Below are 20,166 nucleotides of genomic sequence, written 5' to 3'. Positions count from 1 at the left end.
GTTTTAAATAATCATAATATATGTTTCCTTTTATGCTATAATTGGGCCATTCTAATGTCAGAATTAGGTAAAAGAGAATTATATCTAAGTACATAATGCCCAAATAACTCTGGGTCCAAATGTGATATCGATTGGCATCACTCTTCAAGAATACAATTATAAAATGCATCTTTTTATGATTGTTTACATTTATTTGCCTTTGAAGATTTATATGCTCTTTTTCTCTTTCCTTAGGCTACTGTTGGGATATGTAATATATGCAAACCAGAAGGCCAGTTTGATGATACAGAAAATGCCAAGTGGGAGGAATGGAATTCTCTTGGTACTATGTCTCAGGTATATGAACCTTTCAGTTTGCATTTACAAATACTGAGGTACAATTCCATCAGCATATTTATTAAGATATGCTATATATATTTAATCAATTTCATAATGCAAAAGATATAAAAAAAAGAGAACTTCTCTCGCTCTCTTTCTCTCTGTTGATAGTGAGCAGCTTATTCAATATCTTTGTTTGGATAATGGTTTAGATGGATGTAATCAAGTGTGTTTTCTGCTTGATTCTGAGTGAGTTAGTCTGTTTCAGCCTAAAAGACTCAGAATTGAGCTTGCAGGTGTATATTGTAGGTCTCCTCACTCTCTGGATGCTTCACATTGTTTTAGGATTTTTTTTCCACCTCACAAAAAAAAAAAACAACTACGTAATTTTCATATATTGCATGTTTTGAATAAGAAAAAAAAAAGGTAATTTTTGCAGAATGAAGATATTAATTCCCATAAGACTTATTTCAGGTATACACTGGAGCAGGCATTTGGATATGTAGAAACAGGTCAGCTCAAGGAAAAAAAGAAGTAGAAGTCATGCAGGTCATCCCGTCTGGCATAGTTTTTTTTTTTTTTTCCCCACCTCACAAAAAAACAAACCGTAATTTTCATATATTGCACATTTTGAATAAGACTTATTTCCATGGGACTTATTTCCTTAATTTCCATTTTGAATAAGACTTATTTCTTTAATTTCCATTTTGAGTAAGACTTATTTCCTTAATGCTTTTCTGTATAAGTGGTTTTTGTCAAATGTCAAAAAAAAAAAAAAAAGAGGGAAAATAATAATTTCTCCAGTGAAATATTATTACACACTTGAGTCTATTTGATGAACTTTCACTTCACTTTCCTTACATCAAAAATAAACTTCTCCTGTTTTCATAAATTACCAATATAAATGAATATTGATATATACCATCCGCTTTGAAAGAAATTTAAAAAAATCTAAAGGAATTGTAGCTCTCAAAGTTCATTATGTTTTTAGTAAGGCTTGTTTCAAAAATTAAAAAAAATGATGCCAGCATTATAAAGTTAGTGAAGAGATGATATACAAGCTTGTTCAGTGCAGGTACTATATGAATATCTCTGCTTTTAGGGTTCTACAACCTTTATGGAGTGCAAGCGGTGGATTTTATACTAAGGTATAATTCTGCACTGAGCTGCAAAGGCTGTGTTTCCAGCAACTTCTACAAGAGATGTGCAGCTGAATCTCCTCTTCACACTCTGCTGTGGATCAAAATGTCCTTGCTTGATTCAGTCACATTCGTTTGTTGTCTTTACCACTCTTCTAATTCTGATAACCATTCTGGCCTTTTCTCCTATCGATCTATGATGCATGATCATCTACTGTCCAAACAGTGAGATTATCTTTCTCGAGGACTTCAACATTCTATCTATCTATCTATCCCAATGGCTTTAACAGGCCTTTAAGGCCCACAACCTTCCAAGCATGCTTGGATTTCGTAACCGAAATACGAGGATAGAATGGTCACTCCTATGCCTCAAGGTATTCTTGATTGTATCCCTGTGTGTTCAAGGGTCCGGTTTGCCTGCTTGTGGGATGAAAAACACCAGATAAACTGGCGGAAAAAACCCTACTGCCCGTGCCCAAGACCGGCTAACTTGGCTATGGCTGAGGAAGATCCTTCAGCTCCTCACGTCTCCGACGGGAATCGAACCTAGGACACTCCTTCCCCAGGCATATGGTTGCAAAGCGCAAAGCCACTACGCTAACCGCACGGACACTTCAACATTCACATCTCAGAATTCCAATGATCAAGTTGGCAGGGATACTGAAATATTTGCTGTCTGGTAAGAGTCTCATAAATTGTCCACATGCCACCAGAATACCTGATAATGCCCTCCTATCACACAATGTGATTTCTTAATCATTTCTCCTGATAAATACTCTCTGGATGTCAGCTCTCCTCTTGGTCATTCAGGCCATAATCCTATCTGAGTCTCCTTTCTCTTGCAACAAGTCACTCTCAGCTTCTTGTCACCTCATCCCCTCTGGCACAGAGGGGGATGACCTGCATGACTTCTACTTCTCCCTTTCCTTGAACTGACTACTGTTTCTACATATCTAGATGCCTTCTCCAGTGTATACCTGAAATAAGTCTTATGGGAATTAATACCTTCATTCTGCCAAAAATCCCAGATGTCTTGATTTTCTAACAAGTCTGCCAAAACTTTTTTAAATAACGAAACCTGTGGTGCGTTCATGTATAAACTTTCTTTGTATAAACGTTCATGAACGTTTATACAAAGAAAGTTCTGAAGCCCTACTAAACAGACCAAACCTAAACTGCAATGTTCTTACTATTCCTAAAGTATGGGAAATTATCATACAAAATTGTGTTAAATAATTAACGTTTTTTTTTTTTTTTTTTTTTTTTTGTACTACTTTAGCACGTTATGCATGTTTTCATGAGATTCTATTGTAATCATGCGCCCTAACTGTATGTTATTCCTAATTGTTTAAATACTGTACTGATGATGTCCTAAGATACTTAGGATGAAATATTTACAATTAAATAATTTTCACTGTGGTTTATACGTGTGTTTCTTCTAATTAAGTCTGCCAAAGTAGCTCAAGAAAATAATTCTGCATATTGCAAGTGTCTTGAAACAAGAATCCAGCATCCTGTTCAGCTTACAAGACAGTATGCAGCAACTGAAAAAAGACCATCAGCCAGTCCACACCTGACTTTGAAAGGGCCAAGTGCAACAAACTTGTTAACTGCTCAAATGCCAGTTGAGTCTTCTGGTCCTATGCAAAAGCCATTGGTCACTTCTGCCCATCTAACACTCCTCTCTTCCGCTCCTCTCACATCCAGATGATATGATCGCAACATCACCCAAAGGGGTGATGTTACGATCATATCTTCTCTTTTACAAAGCTGACATCCTGGCATCAATCTTCTCTTCCAACTCCTATATTCATTATCAAGGCTTATAGTTCATCCAACCAAGAACTGCACATTTTATGCTTCTTCTAGTCTTGAGAAAACTAGGTATTACCCCTGGAAATTGGGTAAGAGTGTGGTTAATAAGGCTATGCAGACTAGATTTTTTGCTTGGAGAGTAGTGAATGACTGGAATGGATTGCTAGAGGTAGTTGTGAAAACCTTGACAGTGAATGATTATAAGGAGAGGTATGATTCTTAATTTGGCACTCTCTAATGTATGGTGTAAAAATAAAACATATTATAGCTGTGTAGGAATTGATCTAAGATAAGTCTCCTAAATTTTTGGTAAATTAATGCAACCATACTTGTTCAGGTTAGGAGAATTCATCATAGACATGGCTCACTCTAAAAATAATCTTTCTGATTATTTTTATATTTCTGTAATTACTTCTTAACAGCGCATTGGTTTTCTTCCATCTAGTCTGTGTGTGTGTGTGTTGGCTTTCTGTAAATGGAAAAAGATAGTGATCCATCTGAAAAGCAGGTGACTGATGTGTCAAGAAAAGGCAAACAGTTATTAAATTAAGTACTAATAAAACATGGCCTTCGCACCATTCAAACCATGTGTTAAATTAGCAACTCCGATCTGCTCTCCTCTCCTAAGGATAAACTCCATTCTCTAGCAAGGCAGATTAACTGTGACTTGTGACATTTCACTTAACAGTAAAAAAGGAATCTAATAACTGTTTGCCTTTTCTTAACACGTTAGTCACCCACCTTTCAGATGGATCACGATCTTTTTCCATTTACAGAAAGCCAACACACACAGGAAGATATCTACATAAACAGTCATATCATCATCCAGCTCAAGAGTATAGAATTTTAAAAACACTTGCAAACAGAGCAAGAGTAGTTTGTTCTAACGATACAGCTCTTTCCACAGAACTTAAATATCTACACCATATTTCCTTAGACAATGGTTACAATTCCTACAAAAACACATACAATACTACATTGTACCATTACTTCTCCCTCCCGTAACATACAAGAACAAAACATTACTATTCCTATTTCCTGTCACAGCTACATCAGAAAAGATAGTCAAAGTACAAACCACATGTTAAATTAACAACTCTGATCCACTCTGCTAAGGATAAACTCCATATTCTAGCATATCTTGGAGTGTATTAACTTATGACTGTGAATTAGCCTACTGTGGACTGATGGAAAGATCTATTAATATCCACCTTGGAGAACATAAAAAAATACATTCACTATCATTATTATGGCAAGTCAGGACTGGCAGATCACGCTTTGGATACCCTTCACACAAATTAGATGGAAGAAAACTGATGTGTTGTTCAGAAGTCATTACAGATCAGAATGATTATTTTTAGAGTCAACCCTGGCTAACCTAACCTGAATAAGTATGGTTGCATTAATTTGCCAAAAATTTGGGAGATCACCTCCTGTATAGCTGTAATAGTTCCTCTTTTTTACAACATTCGAGAGTGCCAAATTAGAACTTTAGATCTTTTGTCTGTTACAATTTGAATTATAAGCCAGCTAATAAGCATCTTTTTTTTTTTAAATAGCTCATTTGGTGTTGTTAACACCTTTAAAATAAGTTATGAATAAAGTTTACCACCTACACTTCTCTATTAGATTGAATTTTTTTCTGTTAAGTTCTACTTTTGTACCGGTGTTCCTGCAATACATAGGTATCAATTCTGCAAATAAAAAATTAAATTTATCTAAATTCTCTGTCCTTTATTCATTTTACTTATGTTCCTGTCTTGAAAAGGAAAGGCTTGGTGAAACCTCTGTGTACACTTCAGATATTTCCAACCTTTGATCAGATCTGGCAGAAAGTCCCACCAAATTATCATATGGTCTATCATCCATGCTTTACAGATGGATTTTAAGCCTTTCTAATCATTCACTGTATATCTTGGCTGACAGCTTCCCTTTTTCTGTTTTCTCTACCATTCTGAAGTACTCTAGGACTTTGTGCTTTCGCCCATACTCTTTATCCTATTCATAAATGACATTCTCTCACTAACCTGAAATTCTTTCCACAGTTTTGCAAAGGACTGTACACTCCTGTTGTCTTTTTCATTCAGAAAATCTTGCAGTTCTCATGTATCCCAATAAACAAGATCAGCCATAATCAGTGGAGCACGGATCTCTTTACTATATTATTTCAGTGGTGCGAAGACAACCTTGTCAAATGCAGTGACACCAAAATTCATTCTTGGTTTTATTATCCAACCATTTTCCTCATGCTTTATTTATTATCCACTCTCCTGGTATATCAGGATTGCCACTATTAAATGTTACTTGACTACTGTCACATGCTGTGCATCCATGCTTATATATGTCACAACGTTTGGCTTTGCTTGGAAAAACCTGAATTCAAATTCCATCTGTAAAGCAAAATATCTTTGAGGGCTTTTTTAAATGAATATGAGGTAGTTGTTCTCATTCAGAGATTTAGAACAGCAACGTATGCAAAATGACCAGAGAACACAAACACAAATTACCAGACATAATATAATATGCTCTTGCCTTACTTGCTTTGAGAATAATTACATTCACAAACAAAACATCCCCTAAAGCAATAATCTCTTTCTCTATTTTATCTTTAATCTATGATATATAATATAATCTATGCGATATAATATATTTTGGTTACCGTCGGAATCGAATGCATAACAGTGGAAGACAAAACGAAGCTAAGTTTTCATTACTGTATTTAGTTATATTTCATTTTATTTAATTATATTTAATGTACTTAAATGTTTTGTTTTGCTTGTAATTGTTTGTACTTTTTTCAAACGTAAAAGTGGCGTATCGCCAAGTCCTCCGCCATTTAAGAACTCTATTATAAGCAATATCATAAGGGACTTTGTGGCATTCAGTACTTGCGGCATGTATGCGTCTCTCTGGAATTGGATATGTGGCTTGTGAAAGAGAGCGTATGTGTGCAAAATGCAGGCAGTGGGAGGAAATAAGTGCATTAGAAATATCAATATCCAACATTGTTGCTCCAGGAATGGGGAATGAATGTAGGAAGACAAGTAGTGTGATAGGAGAGAATGAAAAAAATATATATATGAATGAGAAAATAATAGTTGATAGTGTGGAAAGTATGAATGACTGTGAAAGTTTAGGAGATGGTTTTGTTTGGGAGAGTGAATTTAGATTAATAGTGATTGACCTGCAGAGGGAGATAGATGAGTTGAAAGAGGAAGTGGAATGTCTTGTGAATGAGAGCAGAAGTATGAAAGATAAGATTAGGAGAATGGAAGAGATAAATGCAAGCCGAATCAGAGTAGGGGGAGAGAGAGAGAATTTTGGGAGTGTTAGAAGAGGAGAGAAAGGAAACAGTAGAAGAGAGGGAATGAGAGAGTGGTATGGGAATGCTAACAGACGAGAGGATGGAAATAGTAGGAGAGATGGAATGAGAGAGAGAGAGAGAGAGGTATGGGAATGTGCTAGAAGTGGAGAAAATGGAAACAGTAGGAGAGAGAAGTATGGGAATGCTAGAAGAGAGAATAGCAGTAGAGGAGAGAGGGAATGGTAAGAGGTATAATGTATGGCGACTCAATGATCTGTGGTGTTCGAGATAGGATGCATGAGGAGTATTTGCCAGGAGGAACAATAGAGAGGGTGGCTGTGGCAATTAAGAGAGGTGAAAGGGTGGATGAGATGATTGTGATGGTAAGAACAAATGACTCGAGTGGTAATGTAAGTCGGGCAGCAAGAGATATGAGATTTTTGCTTGAGGCTGTACGGAAGAAGACAGAGAGAGAGAAAATAGTGTGTGTGTGTTGCCTAGGTATGATAATGATGAGCTGAGCAGAAAAGCAGTAATATTGAATGACATAATAGGTAGAATGTGTGACAAGAGAGGACTGGTATATGCGGCTGCTTGGAGTGTGTTTGAGGAAAGAGAGGAATTGTATGCGAGAGACCGCTTACATTTGAATGAGGAAGGACGTAGGCATCTGAAGAGATTGCTGTTCTGAACGAGTCAGTGTGTCAAAGGGAGGATGATAGCAGGGGTGGCCTCTTGTGGGAATGGATACGTGGGAGAAGGGAGACGACATCTGGTAACACTGAGCCCAGTGGACTCTAGAGGGGATAATGCTGGGTATAGAAACAATGGCATTTATATGCTTTATACTAATGCCAGGAGTATCCGGAATAAGGGAGAGGAATTGGTAGCACAGATAGCATCAGCCTGGCCAAAAATTATTGGGATCACTGAGATGTGGTTGACAGAAGGAGATATAATAACAGGAATAGAAGAAGCTGGGTACAGCATTTTTCGGTAGGATAGGAAGGGAAAGCGTGGTGGTGGTGGTGGAGTACTGCTTATGATAAGTGACAACCTATGTCCTCTAAGAGTGGAGACTTTGAAAGGCAGTGACACTAATGATTTTGAAAGCATATGGTGTCAGGTAGAGGTGGGCAAGACAGGATATTTAGTGGGGTGTTGCTACAGACCCAAGAGCACAGAGGATGGGGACCACGAGATGTTTAGACAGTTAAGTTTGGCAAGTGCAAGAAGAATGATTGTTATGGGAGATTTTAACCACAGTAGTATAAATCGGAGAGAGGAAGATGCATGTAGCAATACGGGAATGGTATTTCTAAAATTCGTGAGGGACAAATGTCTTAGGTAACATGTAACAGAGGGAACAAGAGATTCAGGAGTTTTAGATTTGGTTATAGCATCATAAGAGTTGATAATAACTGAGATGACATCTCTCCCACCAGTTGGAGAGAGTGACCATATGGTTTTGACTTGGAAAATGAATAGACATGCAGGAGTATCAAAGAGACTAGAACTTATGTGGAATTATAAAGCATGTGATTATAATAGTCTAAGATGTCAACTTGTGGATTTTTCATGGAAGGAGGAATTGGAAAGCCGGGATATCATTAGTGCGTGGGAAATTGTGAAAGAATATTTGTTAGCAGCAATGGTAAGTTGTATACCACGAGTGAGGAAGTGGATACAATTTGGAGTAAAGTGGATGACACAATATTAAACAGGAATTGCATGCGAAAAAGAGGCTGTGGAAGAGATATAAGGAGACAAGTGAAGGGAAGATGCATGAAGAGTATACGACACAGTCCAGAAGAGTGACTAGTATGGTAAGGAAGACGAAACTGGAATATGAGAGGAGATTGGCCCTAAGATCCAAAGACAATCCTCGGGAATTTTTTAGCTATGTGGCCAATAAGAGGAGAAATGACTGTGGAAGAATGATATTGTTGGATAAAAATGGGAATAGAGTGACTGACACAGAGGACATAGTGGAATTCAATGACACTTTATTGGAGTATTTCATCCTAGAGGAGTCAGTTTTAATGCTAGAGGAATAGGGCAGGTTCGAGGTTTAGAGGTACAGGAGGAGAGTGTGTTTCAGATACTGAGTACTCTGGATGTCAGTAAAGCTTTGGGACTGGATGGTATTTCACCATGAGTTTTGAGAGAATGAGCTAGGGAATTGACACTGCCTTTATCCTGGCTTTTCAATGAAAGTCTGGCTGCAGGAATGGTGCCCAGGGAATGGAAGGAAGGTAAGATAGTGCCATTGCATAAGGGCAGTAGCAGACTGGAAGTGTCTAATTATAGGCCAGTTTGTGTGTCATCAGTAGTTGTTAAGATCTTGGGGAAAGTAGTGAGGGACCGTATACAGCATTGGGCAGATGAGGGTACTGTTATCTGTGGGAGTCAACATGGATTTGTGAAGGGACGCTCTTGTTTTAACAATATCTTAGCCTTTTATAATAAAGTTACAAGAACATTAGATGAGGGAAAGGCATATACTGCAATTTTCTTAGACTTGGCGAAGGCATTTGACAGGGTGCCACATGATAAGCTGATATTTAAGTTGCTGCAAATGGGTCCAGATGTCAGATTGGTCAACTGGATTCAGGATTGGCTGTCTGATAGGTATCAGAGAGTTGTGTATGGTGGAGCAGTTTCAAGGAGGCAGAGGGTTACAAGTGGGGTCCCACAGTGCTCAGTACTAGGACCTATATTGTTTAACCTTTATATCAATGACATTGCAAGGGGATGTTCAGTTGTTTGCGGATGATGCGAAGCTGGGAAGGATTATTAGTAATAGTGCAGATGTGGTAGCCTTGCAAGAGGATTTGAATAAGCTAGATAGATTGGCAAATGAATGGGGGTGTCGGTTTAATGCAGCAAAATGTAAGGTCTTGAGATTTGGGAAACATCGATGGGATGCTGCATACTCTGTGGGAGGAGTTATACCAGAGGAAGTAGGGGAGACAAGAGATCTGGGGTTGATGATTGATAGAAACCAGAAATTTAGTGGACATATCGCAAAGGTAGTGAAGGTAACACAGAGGATTGCTGCAATTATGAGAAGGACACTGACCTGCAGAGATAAAAAGGTTATCATTCCGTTGTATAAGTCTCTGATCAGACCCACTTCCCTGGAAGTTACGAAAGGAAACTGTGAGCAAGAGGGTGAAGAGTGGTTTCTTTGCATGGAGGGTGGTCGAACCATGGAATGCATTGTCTGATGGAGTGGTGAGAGCGAGAATGGTCAATGAGTTTAACGAGTGGTATGATAGACTTTGTGTTTCTTAGGGGGGGGGGGCTCCTCTCGATGAGTCTTAACAGACTTTATGTTCTTAGGAAGGACCTCCCACGATGAGTCTTTTGATTCCATGGAGGCCTGAATAATAATAATAATAATATCTCCAGGGCCGTCTTAGAAATTTTCATAGCTAACTGCTTCTAATTTCACACATACACACACACATATATACACGTACCAATCACTGAACAAGAAACCTTTATGCAGATTATATATATATATACATATATATATAAAGTTACTTACACAGCTTATATGCAAAATATTTGGTCACATGCATCACGATATGTTTTAGGCAACTCTTTAAGAATGTTGCTGGTCAGTAATCATATATAATGTTGATCACAAGAGGGAAAAAAAAAAGGATCTTTTGGAATTTGATAAAGGGCTTATTATGGGTGTTTGTCTGGAGGTATCCGGAGAGTTCATTGAAAAGGCAATTCATCGAATGAACAATTCATCAAACGACAATTCGTTGAAAATGCAATTTACAGAAAAAACAATTCATCGAAAATTTTAACTTTTCGAAAATGTTATGATAAAAGTGATCCATTTAGAACAAAAACTGACCTGTGCAGAATGAGATAGCAATGCTACTTTAATATGAATAATTATAGAATAATATCGTTTCTATTGTCTTTCTTGTCTGATAATTTCATGTCTGTTCATGGGACTGATTTGCCTGTTTCCGGGAGGAAAAGCCCAGCCTACGCAGGCTCCAGTAGTAATATGCGACTTCAAATAGAATTATTATGGGATGAATAAAAGTTTCAAATAACGAATCTCAATCAGATTTGCTGTTTTAATGAAATTTTAGTTAAAATTTTCTATGAATTTTTATTTTGATGAATTGCATTTTTGACGAATTGTCGTTCAGTGCATTATCTTTTGATTAACTGTTTTTTCAATGAATTTTCATGGAACTCCTTCTGGATCCATGATTTTAATAACAGCAGAGCTGACTTGTTTCTCAGAAGGTGAGATATCCTGGGTGTTTAATCAGCAGCAGTTAGCTAATGAAGCCAAAAAGAATCCTAGGAAGTTCTTTCGATATGTAACCATCGAAACAAAAGAATGATTATGGCAGGATGACATTGATTGGAGAAAACGGTATAAGAACAACTACTGTGGAAGATATAGTGGAGATATTTAATGAGAAGTTCATAAAGGTCTTTCATTTTGTGAATGTGACATCATGATGATGACGAGGAGGAGAAACTATCTGTAAATGAGTAAGAGGTATTTGGGGACTTGAGCAAACGTGATGTTAATAAAGCTCTGGAACTTGATCACCCCCATGTATTTTGAAGGAATGTACCAGGGAGTTGGCATCTGCCTTGACATATTTGTTTAATATGAGTCTTGCACTGGGTCAAGTTTCAAAGGAGTGGAAGGAAGGCAAGATTATGCCATTTTGTATTGAATTCGAGCATTGATAGAATTCAATGCAGAGTTGTGTGATTGGAATGCTTTACCTGAGAGTATGGTGTCTGCAGAGAATTTGAATATGTTTAAGGTGAGGTATGATGAGCTGTGTATATGACAAAGGACCTCCTAGATGAGTCTTTGACTTATCTAGGAGGTTTTTTTTGTTACCTAATTACAGTAATTAAGTAGTTCATGAAATACCACATAGCAAAGACTTTGTGTTGGTCAGTCAATGAGCAGGAATGAAGCCTCCTTTTGTATAATGTAACATAGACATAAAAACCTTCCAAGCATGGTACTCCTATTTTGTTTATAGCTACTCTTTACTCTGGTGCTAAATGGCAGTTTTCTACCTTTGGTTGGTTTTTGACATAAATTACATTTCATTGTTTTGTGTTGCATGTAGTGCTAACAAGTATCAACAACAAAAATAAATAAATTAATTAATTTAATTAAATAATGATTTCAGAATCTTGTATTGGTTTGCATTTTTTGTTAATCATACTTAATAACAACTATTTCCAGTATTATTTTATGCATGAATTTATATGCTTAGGATGAGGCAAAGATGCAGTATATTTCTATAGTAGATGACTTGTTTGAAGGAAAAGTTCCTGCCTTTCTAAGGCCAGGAGAATATGAAGGTCTTTCAGTGTTAAAGGATAATGGAATCACTAAGATTATCCTCAATCGTCCAGAAAAAAATAATGCTATTAATATACAGGTAATTGTATGAATATTCTTAGTAGTAAATTACGACTGCATGATTCAAATCTTGTTTCAAATATATATTCAAATTTTTATATGCAGTATGTCCCCCCCCCCCCCATTGTTATGCAGTGTTCTTTGAAATATCAAGATCTAATTCCTCAGCATTAATAGTATTAATTCAATTATGTAATTGTCTATTTTGTAATTTTCATGATTACATAATGGGAAAAGTAATCCTATTGACCAACTTTTTCATGTGAAGCATATTCAAACTAACAACTTTCTGTAACTGAGTTGTCGGCTAAATGCATAGTACTCTTGCTTCCCAGCAATTACTTTAAATCTCACATGGGTGTTTGTGGATGTTAGGTAGTAGATGATTTTTTTTGTCACCAATTTTTAGACCATCAAGATCCTACATATTGGAGGCTTGAAGCAGCTTGAAAATGTTTTTGTTTGTCCTTAGGAGCATAGCTTCTGGATTCTGTAACACCTATCATACCCATAGTTCTAATATGTGCTGTTGGTTGCTTCCAATTTTTTATGTCAGTTGAACTCACAAAAGGTTGGAAGAAACTAGCAGCACATTTTAGAACCATGGATTAGACCTATACTGGAATGAGAGTCCTTATTTCCCACCCTACTGAAAACTACTGACCACTCTTCTTTGGTATTAAGCTTTGGTATGACAAGAACATGCCAAAGTGGTCCAAAATAAAACTTCACCATATCTTAACTCAAGTTAAAACTTCCAATTTCTGGTCCTTGTACCATGGTTTTTGAGCACAATTCTGTCTTTTCATACTTCCGCCACTCTCTCTAGGTGATGATACTATCTCATCTAGATAGTATCATCACCTATAGATAAGGCTGATCTTCCAGCATTGGGCTTTTCCTTCAGCTCTTGTATAGATGACCAAGGCATATCACTTCCCACTGTATAGCTAAATGTGCACCTCACTAGAAAAGTCATTAATGGGTTAGATATCGATGGAATGGCCTTGGCTAGTAATATTCATCAGTCAAACTGTGCTTAAAATTTTCTCTCTGAGTTAACACTATCCTATTACACTTATTAGGCTGGATAGCTTTGTGGAAGTGGTATTTGCATTCACTGCACTAGGCTGCCTGAAGAATGCCATTCTCAGTTTAAATAAGTGTAGAGAAACTTTTCTAACCCTTTCTTCAACCAATTCCTGAGTTAATCCATTTCTGGCATGGGCAAGTGGGTTTTTTTTTTCTTCCCAGAAACTTGAGTTTTTTATCCTGTAAACTCAAGAAAATTGACTGTAGAACCCACACTATTTCAGCCAATGAATATATTGCTGTCATTCTGCTCTGACCAACATCTTAAATTCAAGATTCAAAACTATATCCTCCTTCTGTAAATTTAAAACTATATCTCCCCACCCCACTGAAAAAAAAAATAAAAATAGAGGAGAGAGAAAAGTTAGCAGAAATGGAATTTTTATCCCATTGGCTTCACCACAGTCCTTTCAGTAACTATGGAGAAAGTTATCAACAGCCAATTATTTCACTATCTCGATTTTCATCAATTAATTGGTAATCAAAAAATTAGAGTTCTTTTAACCAGTCAGTCCCACTAAACACATCATCGGCATTGAGGATGAAGAATTGCAGGACACCGGAATGATGAAGAAATGCACTAGTGATGTATTTCATCATAGATTACATAAAAACTCTGATATCTCATATATATTTATTTTATTATTATTTTTTGGGTGTCTCCATGGAGTCAACTGTTCATTATGGGAGACCTACTTTTACCATTGTTCACACAGTACCTATCACACCTCTCTTTGAACTCATTCACCAAAAAAGCAGTCAAACCATCTCTGGCATCTCATTTACCACTCTTCAAGCAAAAACTTGAGTCCTAACCCTTGTTAACCACACTTTCGTGCACTTTCCATGTATGACTTCTTGTTCTCTCCCTTCTTGTGATGTACCTCGTATGAAAAAAATCTTCGCTGTCAATCCCTTTAAAATCACTTTAATAACTTATATGCCTCCATCTTGTCCCTTCTTATTCACCTATCAGCTAGTTTTTGAAGCTCAGAGATACTTTCAATCTGTTCCATAAACCTGTCACAGTCTTGGTCACTTACAGTATGTGGTCATACAGTAGTCACTTTGATTCCATGAAGATTCAGAGACAAATGGAATCAAAGTGACTACTGTATGACCACAGATGCCAGAACCCTGGCTGGCAGATTGCCAAGAAGAGTCAGTTCATGTTGAAAGGGAGAAAGGAATAAGGCGATGTACGAATTCATCACAAGCATGCAAATTCACATGCTTTATACATAAAATTTTCCAACTGCTGTACAAGCAAAATGGTTATCACTTTAAAAACTAGAATTTTCTTAAAAGAAAAGCTAATTTTCTGATGTATAATAATAAACACTCATCCCATGAAACACGTTGATTGTCCTATTATCGGAATGGATTGGCCTTCTTCTGCCATGTGCAGAAGTGTCGAGGGGGTTTTGCATGTGTGGTCGGACAGTAGATCTGTATGCAGTAATCCAGATGTGACTTTTTAAACACTATAAAGGGGGAATAAATAACCTCCTTATTTCTGCTTGTCAGCATGTTCTTCAACAGCCACATAATATGATGTGCTTTTTTGGTCACATTTGCAGTATATCCTCTAAACTGCACTCCTTATCCATAATCACCACCTCTCAAATTCCTGGCCTCATCAGTTGCCTACAGTTTGTTTCCATCAATACAGTATACTTGTGATCTCTTCACTTCACAGTGCATCACCTTACACTTAACCACATTAAACTGGTAGCCATTTATCTTTACCCATGCTAGAGGGGATAATGCTGGGATGCTATATACTAATGCCAGGAGTATCCAGAATAAGGGAGAGGAATTGGTGGTGCAGATAGCATCAGCCTGGCTAAATATTATTGGGATCACTGAGACGAGGTTGACAGAAGAGGATATAATAACAGGAATAGAAGAAGCTGGGTACAGCATTTTTCGGTAGGATAGGAAGGGAAAGCGTGGTGGTGGTGGAGTACTGCTTATGATAAGTGACAACCTATGTCCTCTAAGAGTGGAGACTTTGAAAGGCAGTGACACTAATGATTTTGAAAGCATATGGTGTCAGGTAGAGGTGGGCAAGACAGGATATTTAGTGGGGTGTTGCTACAGACCCAAGAGCACAGAGGATGGGGACCACGAGATGTTTAGACAGTTAAGTTTGGCAAGTGCAAGAAGAATGATTGTTATGGGAGATTTTAACCACAGTAGTATAAATCGGAGAGAGGAAGATGCATGTAGCAATACGGGAATGGAATTTCTAGAATTCGTGAGGGACAAATGTCTTAGGTAACATGTAACAGAGGGAACAAGAGGTTCAGGAGTTTTAGATTTGGTTATAGCATCATAAGAGTTGATAATAACTGAGATGACATCTCTCCCACCAGTTGGAGAGAGTGACCATATGGTTTTGACTTGGAAAATGAATAGACATGCAGGAGTATCAAAGAGACTAGAACTTATGTGGAATTATAAAGCATGTGATTATAATAGTCTAAGACGTCAACTTGTGGATTTTTCATGGAAGGAGGAATTTGAAGGCCGGGATATCATTAGTGCATGGGAAATTGTGAAAGAATATTTGTTAGCAGCAATGGTAAGTTGTATACCACGAGTGAGGAAGTGGATACAATTTGGAGTAAAGTGGATGACACAATATTAAACAGGAATTGCATGTGAAAAAGAGGCTGTGGAAGAGATATAAGGAGACAAGTGAAGAGAAGATGCATGAAGAGTATAAGACACAGTCCAGAAGAGTGACTAGTATGGTAAGGAAGACAAAACTGGAATATGAGAAGAGATTAGCCCTGAGATCCAAAGAAAATCCTAGGGAATTTTTTATATGTGGCCAGTATGAGAAGAAATGACTGCGGAAGAATGATATTGTGGGATAAAAATGGGAATAGAGTGACACTGATGCAGAGGATATAGTAGAATTGTACAATGAACACTTTATTGGAGTATTTCATCCTGGAGGAGTTAGTTTTAATGCTAAAGGGATAGGGCAGGTTCGAGGTTTAGAGGTACAGGAGGAGAGTGTGTTTAAAATACTGAGTACTCTGGATGTCAGTAAAACTGTGGGACTGTATGGTATTTCACCACGAGTTTTGAGAGAATATAGTAGGGAACCGACAGTGCCTTTGACCTGGCTTTTCAGTGAAAGTCTGGCTGCGAGAAAGGTGCCCATGGAATGGAAGGAAGGTAAGATAGTGCCATTGCATAAGGGCAGTAGCAGACTGGAAGTGTCTAATTATAGGCCAGTTTGTGTGTCATCAGTAGTTGTTAAGATCTTGGGGAAAGTAGTGAGGGACCGTATACAGCATTGGGCAGATGAGGGTAATGTTATCTGTGAGAGTCAACATCTATTTTTGAAGGGGCTCTTGTTTTAGCAATATGCTAGCCTTTTATGATAAAGTTACAAGTGAATTACAAGAGCTACAAGAGCATTAGATGAGGGAAAGGCATATATATTGCCATTTTCTTAGACTTAGCGAAGGCATATGGAGGGTGGTTGAACCATGGAATGCATTGCGTAATGGAGTGGTGAGAGCAAGAACAGTCAATGAGTTCAAGAAGTGGTATGATAGACTTTGTGTTTCTTAGGAAGGACCTCCCACGATGAGTCTTTTGACTCCATGTCACTTGCAGGATCTTTACACCATCTTCATTAAATGAATATTTATCCTTAAATCATTCCCTATATCATTGAGGTAGAAATTAATTAGCAGTGGCCCAAGTATACTGAGCTCTGGCACACCACTAATCACCTGCCTTCTCCCAGACTTAACACCTGCACTGTCCATTAACCACCATTTTATCCAAATCATTAACGTTGTCGATCCCCCATTTGCTGTAATTTATAGAACAGAATTACATGTAGAATCCTTCTAAATGCCTTTACAGAGTCTAACAGTATCACTGAATACCCATTTCTTTTATTAAATTCAGCTGTCACTTTACTATAGAAAGTAAACAGATTACTAAGGCAGGACCTTAGTCATCTGTTTACTTTCTAAACAGTAACCATGTTGCCCCTGTAATGTATTATATTCCTGTCTATCCAGTCCTTAATCCCTTATTTTATCAGCTTTTATAATACCTTAACCACTGCTCCTGAGATACTGTCTAGCCCATAATTTCCTACTTCTTTCTTGGAGCCACCTTTATGCAGTGGAACTTTTCTACCCTCTTTTCTCTACCTTGACAACAGATGAAAACAGAGACTCAGATTAAGCTGTGTAGTCAGAGGAGGTGCTAGTTCTCTTGTACATTCTCATAACACATGGGCCAATATGCCATCTAATCCTATGGTCATTATTGCATAAAGGTTCAGCAATATCATCGGCACATCTGATTCATCTACTTATGTACCCCACATCAGTCAATGTCAAATCTGGTACTGGAATACCTTCACCTAGGTGGTATACCTAGAAGACTCTACACATGGAAAAGGCCCAGAGACAGCTGTAGGAACCAGATTGACTATATAATGATTAAAAAAAAATTCCAGAATAACATCTTACAAGCTAAAACATACCCAGGGGCTGATATTGGATCAAACCACAACCCTGTGGTCATTAAAGCAGCAATAAAATTAAAGAAAACAACGAAACCTCTAAACATAGAAAAATATGATCACCGAGATCATATCTCCAGGCAAACACTCCACGAATACTCGAGGAGTGTTTGCCTGGAGGAATGATAGATAGTATGACTATAGCAATTAAGCAAGGTGAAAGAGTGAATGAGATGATCGTAATGATGGGCACGACTGATTTGAGGGACAGTGTGAATCGAGTGGTAAGAGGTCTGAGGTTCATACTTGGTTGTACGAAAGAGGACTAAGAGAGGGAAGATAGTGTGTTTGTGTGTGTGTGTTGCCCAGGTATGATAATGCATACCTGTGGAGAAAAGCATCAATAATGAATATAACAGCTAGATGTGTCGAAAGAGGGGGAGCTTCAAATTCGTGGATGCTTAGAGGGCATTTGAGGACAGACAGGAATTGTATGTGAGATGGCTTGCATTTGAATGAGGAAGGACATAGGCATATGGAAAGAATGCTGTTCTGAATGCAGGGAAACTAAAATTATCAGGATGGCTTCTTGTGGAAATAGGCGCCATCATCATTATTCAACATCATATTCCTCAGGTAATTCTGAATCCAGCGGAGTCTGGAGGGGATAATGACAGTGGCAATACCTTGATTCTTTATACTAATGCCAGGAGTATCCAGAATAAAGGAGATGAATGGTTGCACTGATAGAATCAGCCTGTCCAAAGATAATTGAGACCTCTGAGATGTGGTTGAGGGAAGATGATATAATGACTGGAATAGAAGTTGCAAGGTATTGCATTTTTCAACAGGACTGGAAGGGAAAACACAGTATAGATAACTGCTTATGTCCTCAGAGTGGAGGATTTGGAGTTGCACTAATGGTTTTGAAAGCATATGATGTGAGGTAGAAGCAGGACAGGATATAATAGTGAGTTGTTGCTACAAGAAAGGGAACATAGAGGGTGAAAAGCAGGAGGTGTTTAGGCAGTTGAGCTTGACAAATGCAAGAAGAATGATTATTATGGGAGATTTTAATTACAGTAGTATAAATTGGGAAGAGGAAAATGCATGTAGTAATAAGGGACTAGAATTTCTGGAATTCTTGAGGGACAAATGTCTTAGAAAACATGTAGTAGAAGGAACATGAGGTTCAGGAGCTTTGGATTTGGTCATAATAGCATCATTAAATCTGAATAGAACTGAGATGGCATCCCTGTCCCTGGTGGGAAAGAGTGACCATATGGTTTGACTTGGAAGATGAATAGATATGAGGGAGTATCATAGAGAAGGGAATGTATGTGGAATGATAAGGCAGTTGATTATAAATTATAGATATCAACTTGTGGCAGATCCATGGAAGGAGGAATTGGAAGGGTGAGATATCATCAGTGCTTGGGAACTTGTGAAGGAATATTTATTAACAGCAATAGCAAGTTGTATATGATGAGCGAAGAAGAGAACAAAGTTTGGTGTAAAGTGGATGCAAATAATATCAAACAGGAACTGCAGGTAAAAAAGAGATTATGGAAGAAATATAAGGAGAGGGGTAGAGCAGATGAATGAAGAATATAAGACTCAGGCCAGGAGAGTGACTAGTATGGTAAGGAAGGCAAATTGAAATATGAGAATAGATTGGCTCTGAGATCCAAGGAAAATCCAAAGGAATTTTTTTGCTAATGTGGCCAGTAGGAGGAGAAATGATTATGGAAGAATGACATTGTTGTAGGAAAATGGGAATAGAGTGACTGATGCAAAGGACATAGTGGAGTTGTTCAACGAAAACTTTTTTGGGGGTATTTCATCCTGGAGAAGTAGGTTTCAATACTAGAGGGATAAAGCAAGTTTGAGGTTTAGAACTACAAGAAGAGTGTGTGTTTCAGATACTGAGTACTCTGGATGTCAATAAAGCAATGGGATTCTGCCACAAGTTTTGAGAGAATGTGCTAAAGAACTGATAGCTCTGTTGCCCTGGCTTTTCATTGGAAGTCTGTCTGTGGAAAAGCTACTCAAGGAGTGGAAGGAGGGTAAGATAGTGCCATTGCATAAGGGTGGTAGCAGTCTGGAAGTGTCAAACTATAGATCAGTTTATATTTCATCAGTAGTTGTTAAAATCTTGGAAAAATTAGCGAGGGATCATTTACAGCATTGGGCAGATGAGGGTAATGTTATCTTTGAGAGCCAGCATGGATTTGTTAAGGGGTGCTCTTGTTTTAGTAATATGATTGCCTTTTATAATAAAGTGTTCAAGAGTGGTTGATGAGGGAAAGGCTATGCTTCCATTTTTTGGATTTCACAAAGCATTCGACAGAGTGCCACATGCTGATATTTAAGTTGCAGCACATGGGTCTACATGTCAGATTAGTAAACTGGATTAGGAATTGGCTATCTGATAGGTATCGGAAAGTTGTCTATGGGGGAGCAGCATCTAAGCGGCAGAAGGTTATAAGTGGGGTCCTATGGGCTCGTTACTGGGACCTTTATATTAATGACATTGACAAGGGATGGGGGG

The 20,166-nt window shown here is 37.8% G+C and overlaps 1 protein-coding gene across 4 annotated transcripts in view; it reads left to right on the top strand.

The window, feature by feature from the left end:
* The window catches only part of LOC150100943 (enoyl-CoA delta isomerase 2-like), a 384,225-nt gene that overhangs the window by 230,733 nt on the left and 133,326 nt on the right, over positions 1 to 20,166 (top strand). For all 4 annotated transcript variants that reach the window (XM_090401230.1, XM_090401231.1, XM_090401228.1 and 1 more), the window contains 2 exons: positions 235 to 336; positions 11,868 to 12,035. In XM_090401230.1, the coding sequence (XP_090257356.1) occupies positions 235 to 336; positions 11,868 to 12,035 (270 nt within the window). The remainder of the gene's footprint in view (positions 1 to 234; positions 337 to 11,867; positions 12,036 to 20,166) is intronic.

This window comes from Typopeltis vanoorti, chromosome 12, assembly GCF_054136105.1.
Source record: "Typopeltis vanoorti isolate ZY-2024b chromosome 12, IOZ_Tvanoo_1.0, whole genome shotgun sequence".
Classification (NCBI taxonomy): Eukaryota; Metazoa; Arthropoda; class Arachnida; order Uropygi; family Thelyphonidae; genus Typopeltis; species Typopeltis vanoorti.
This window is presented reverse-complemented; position numbering and strand designations above follow the sequence as displayed.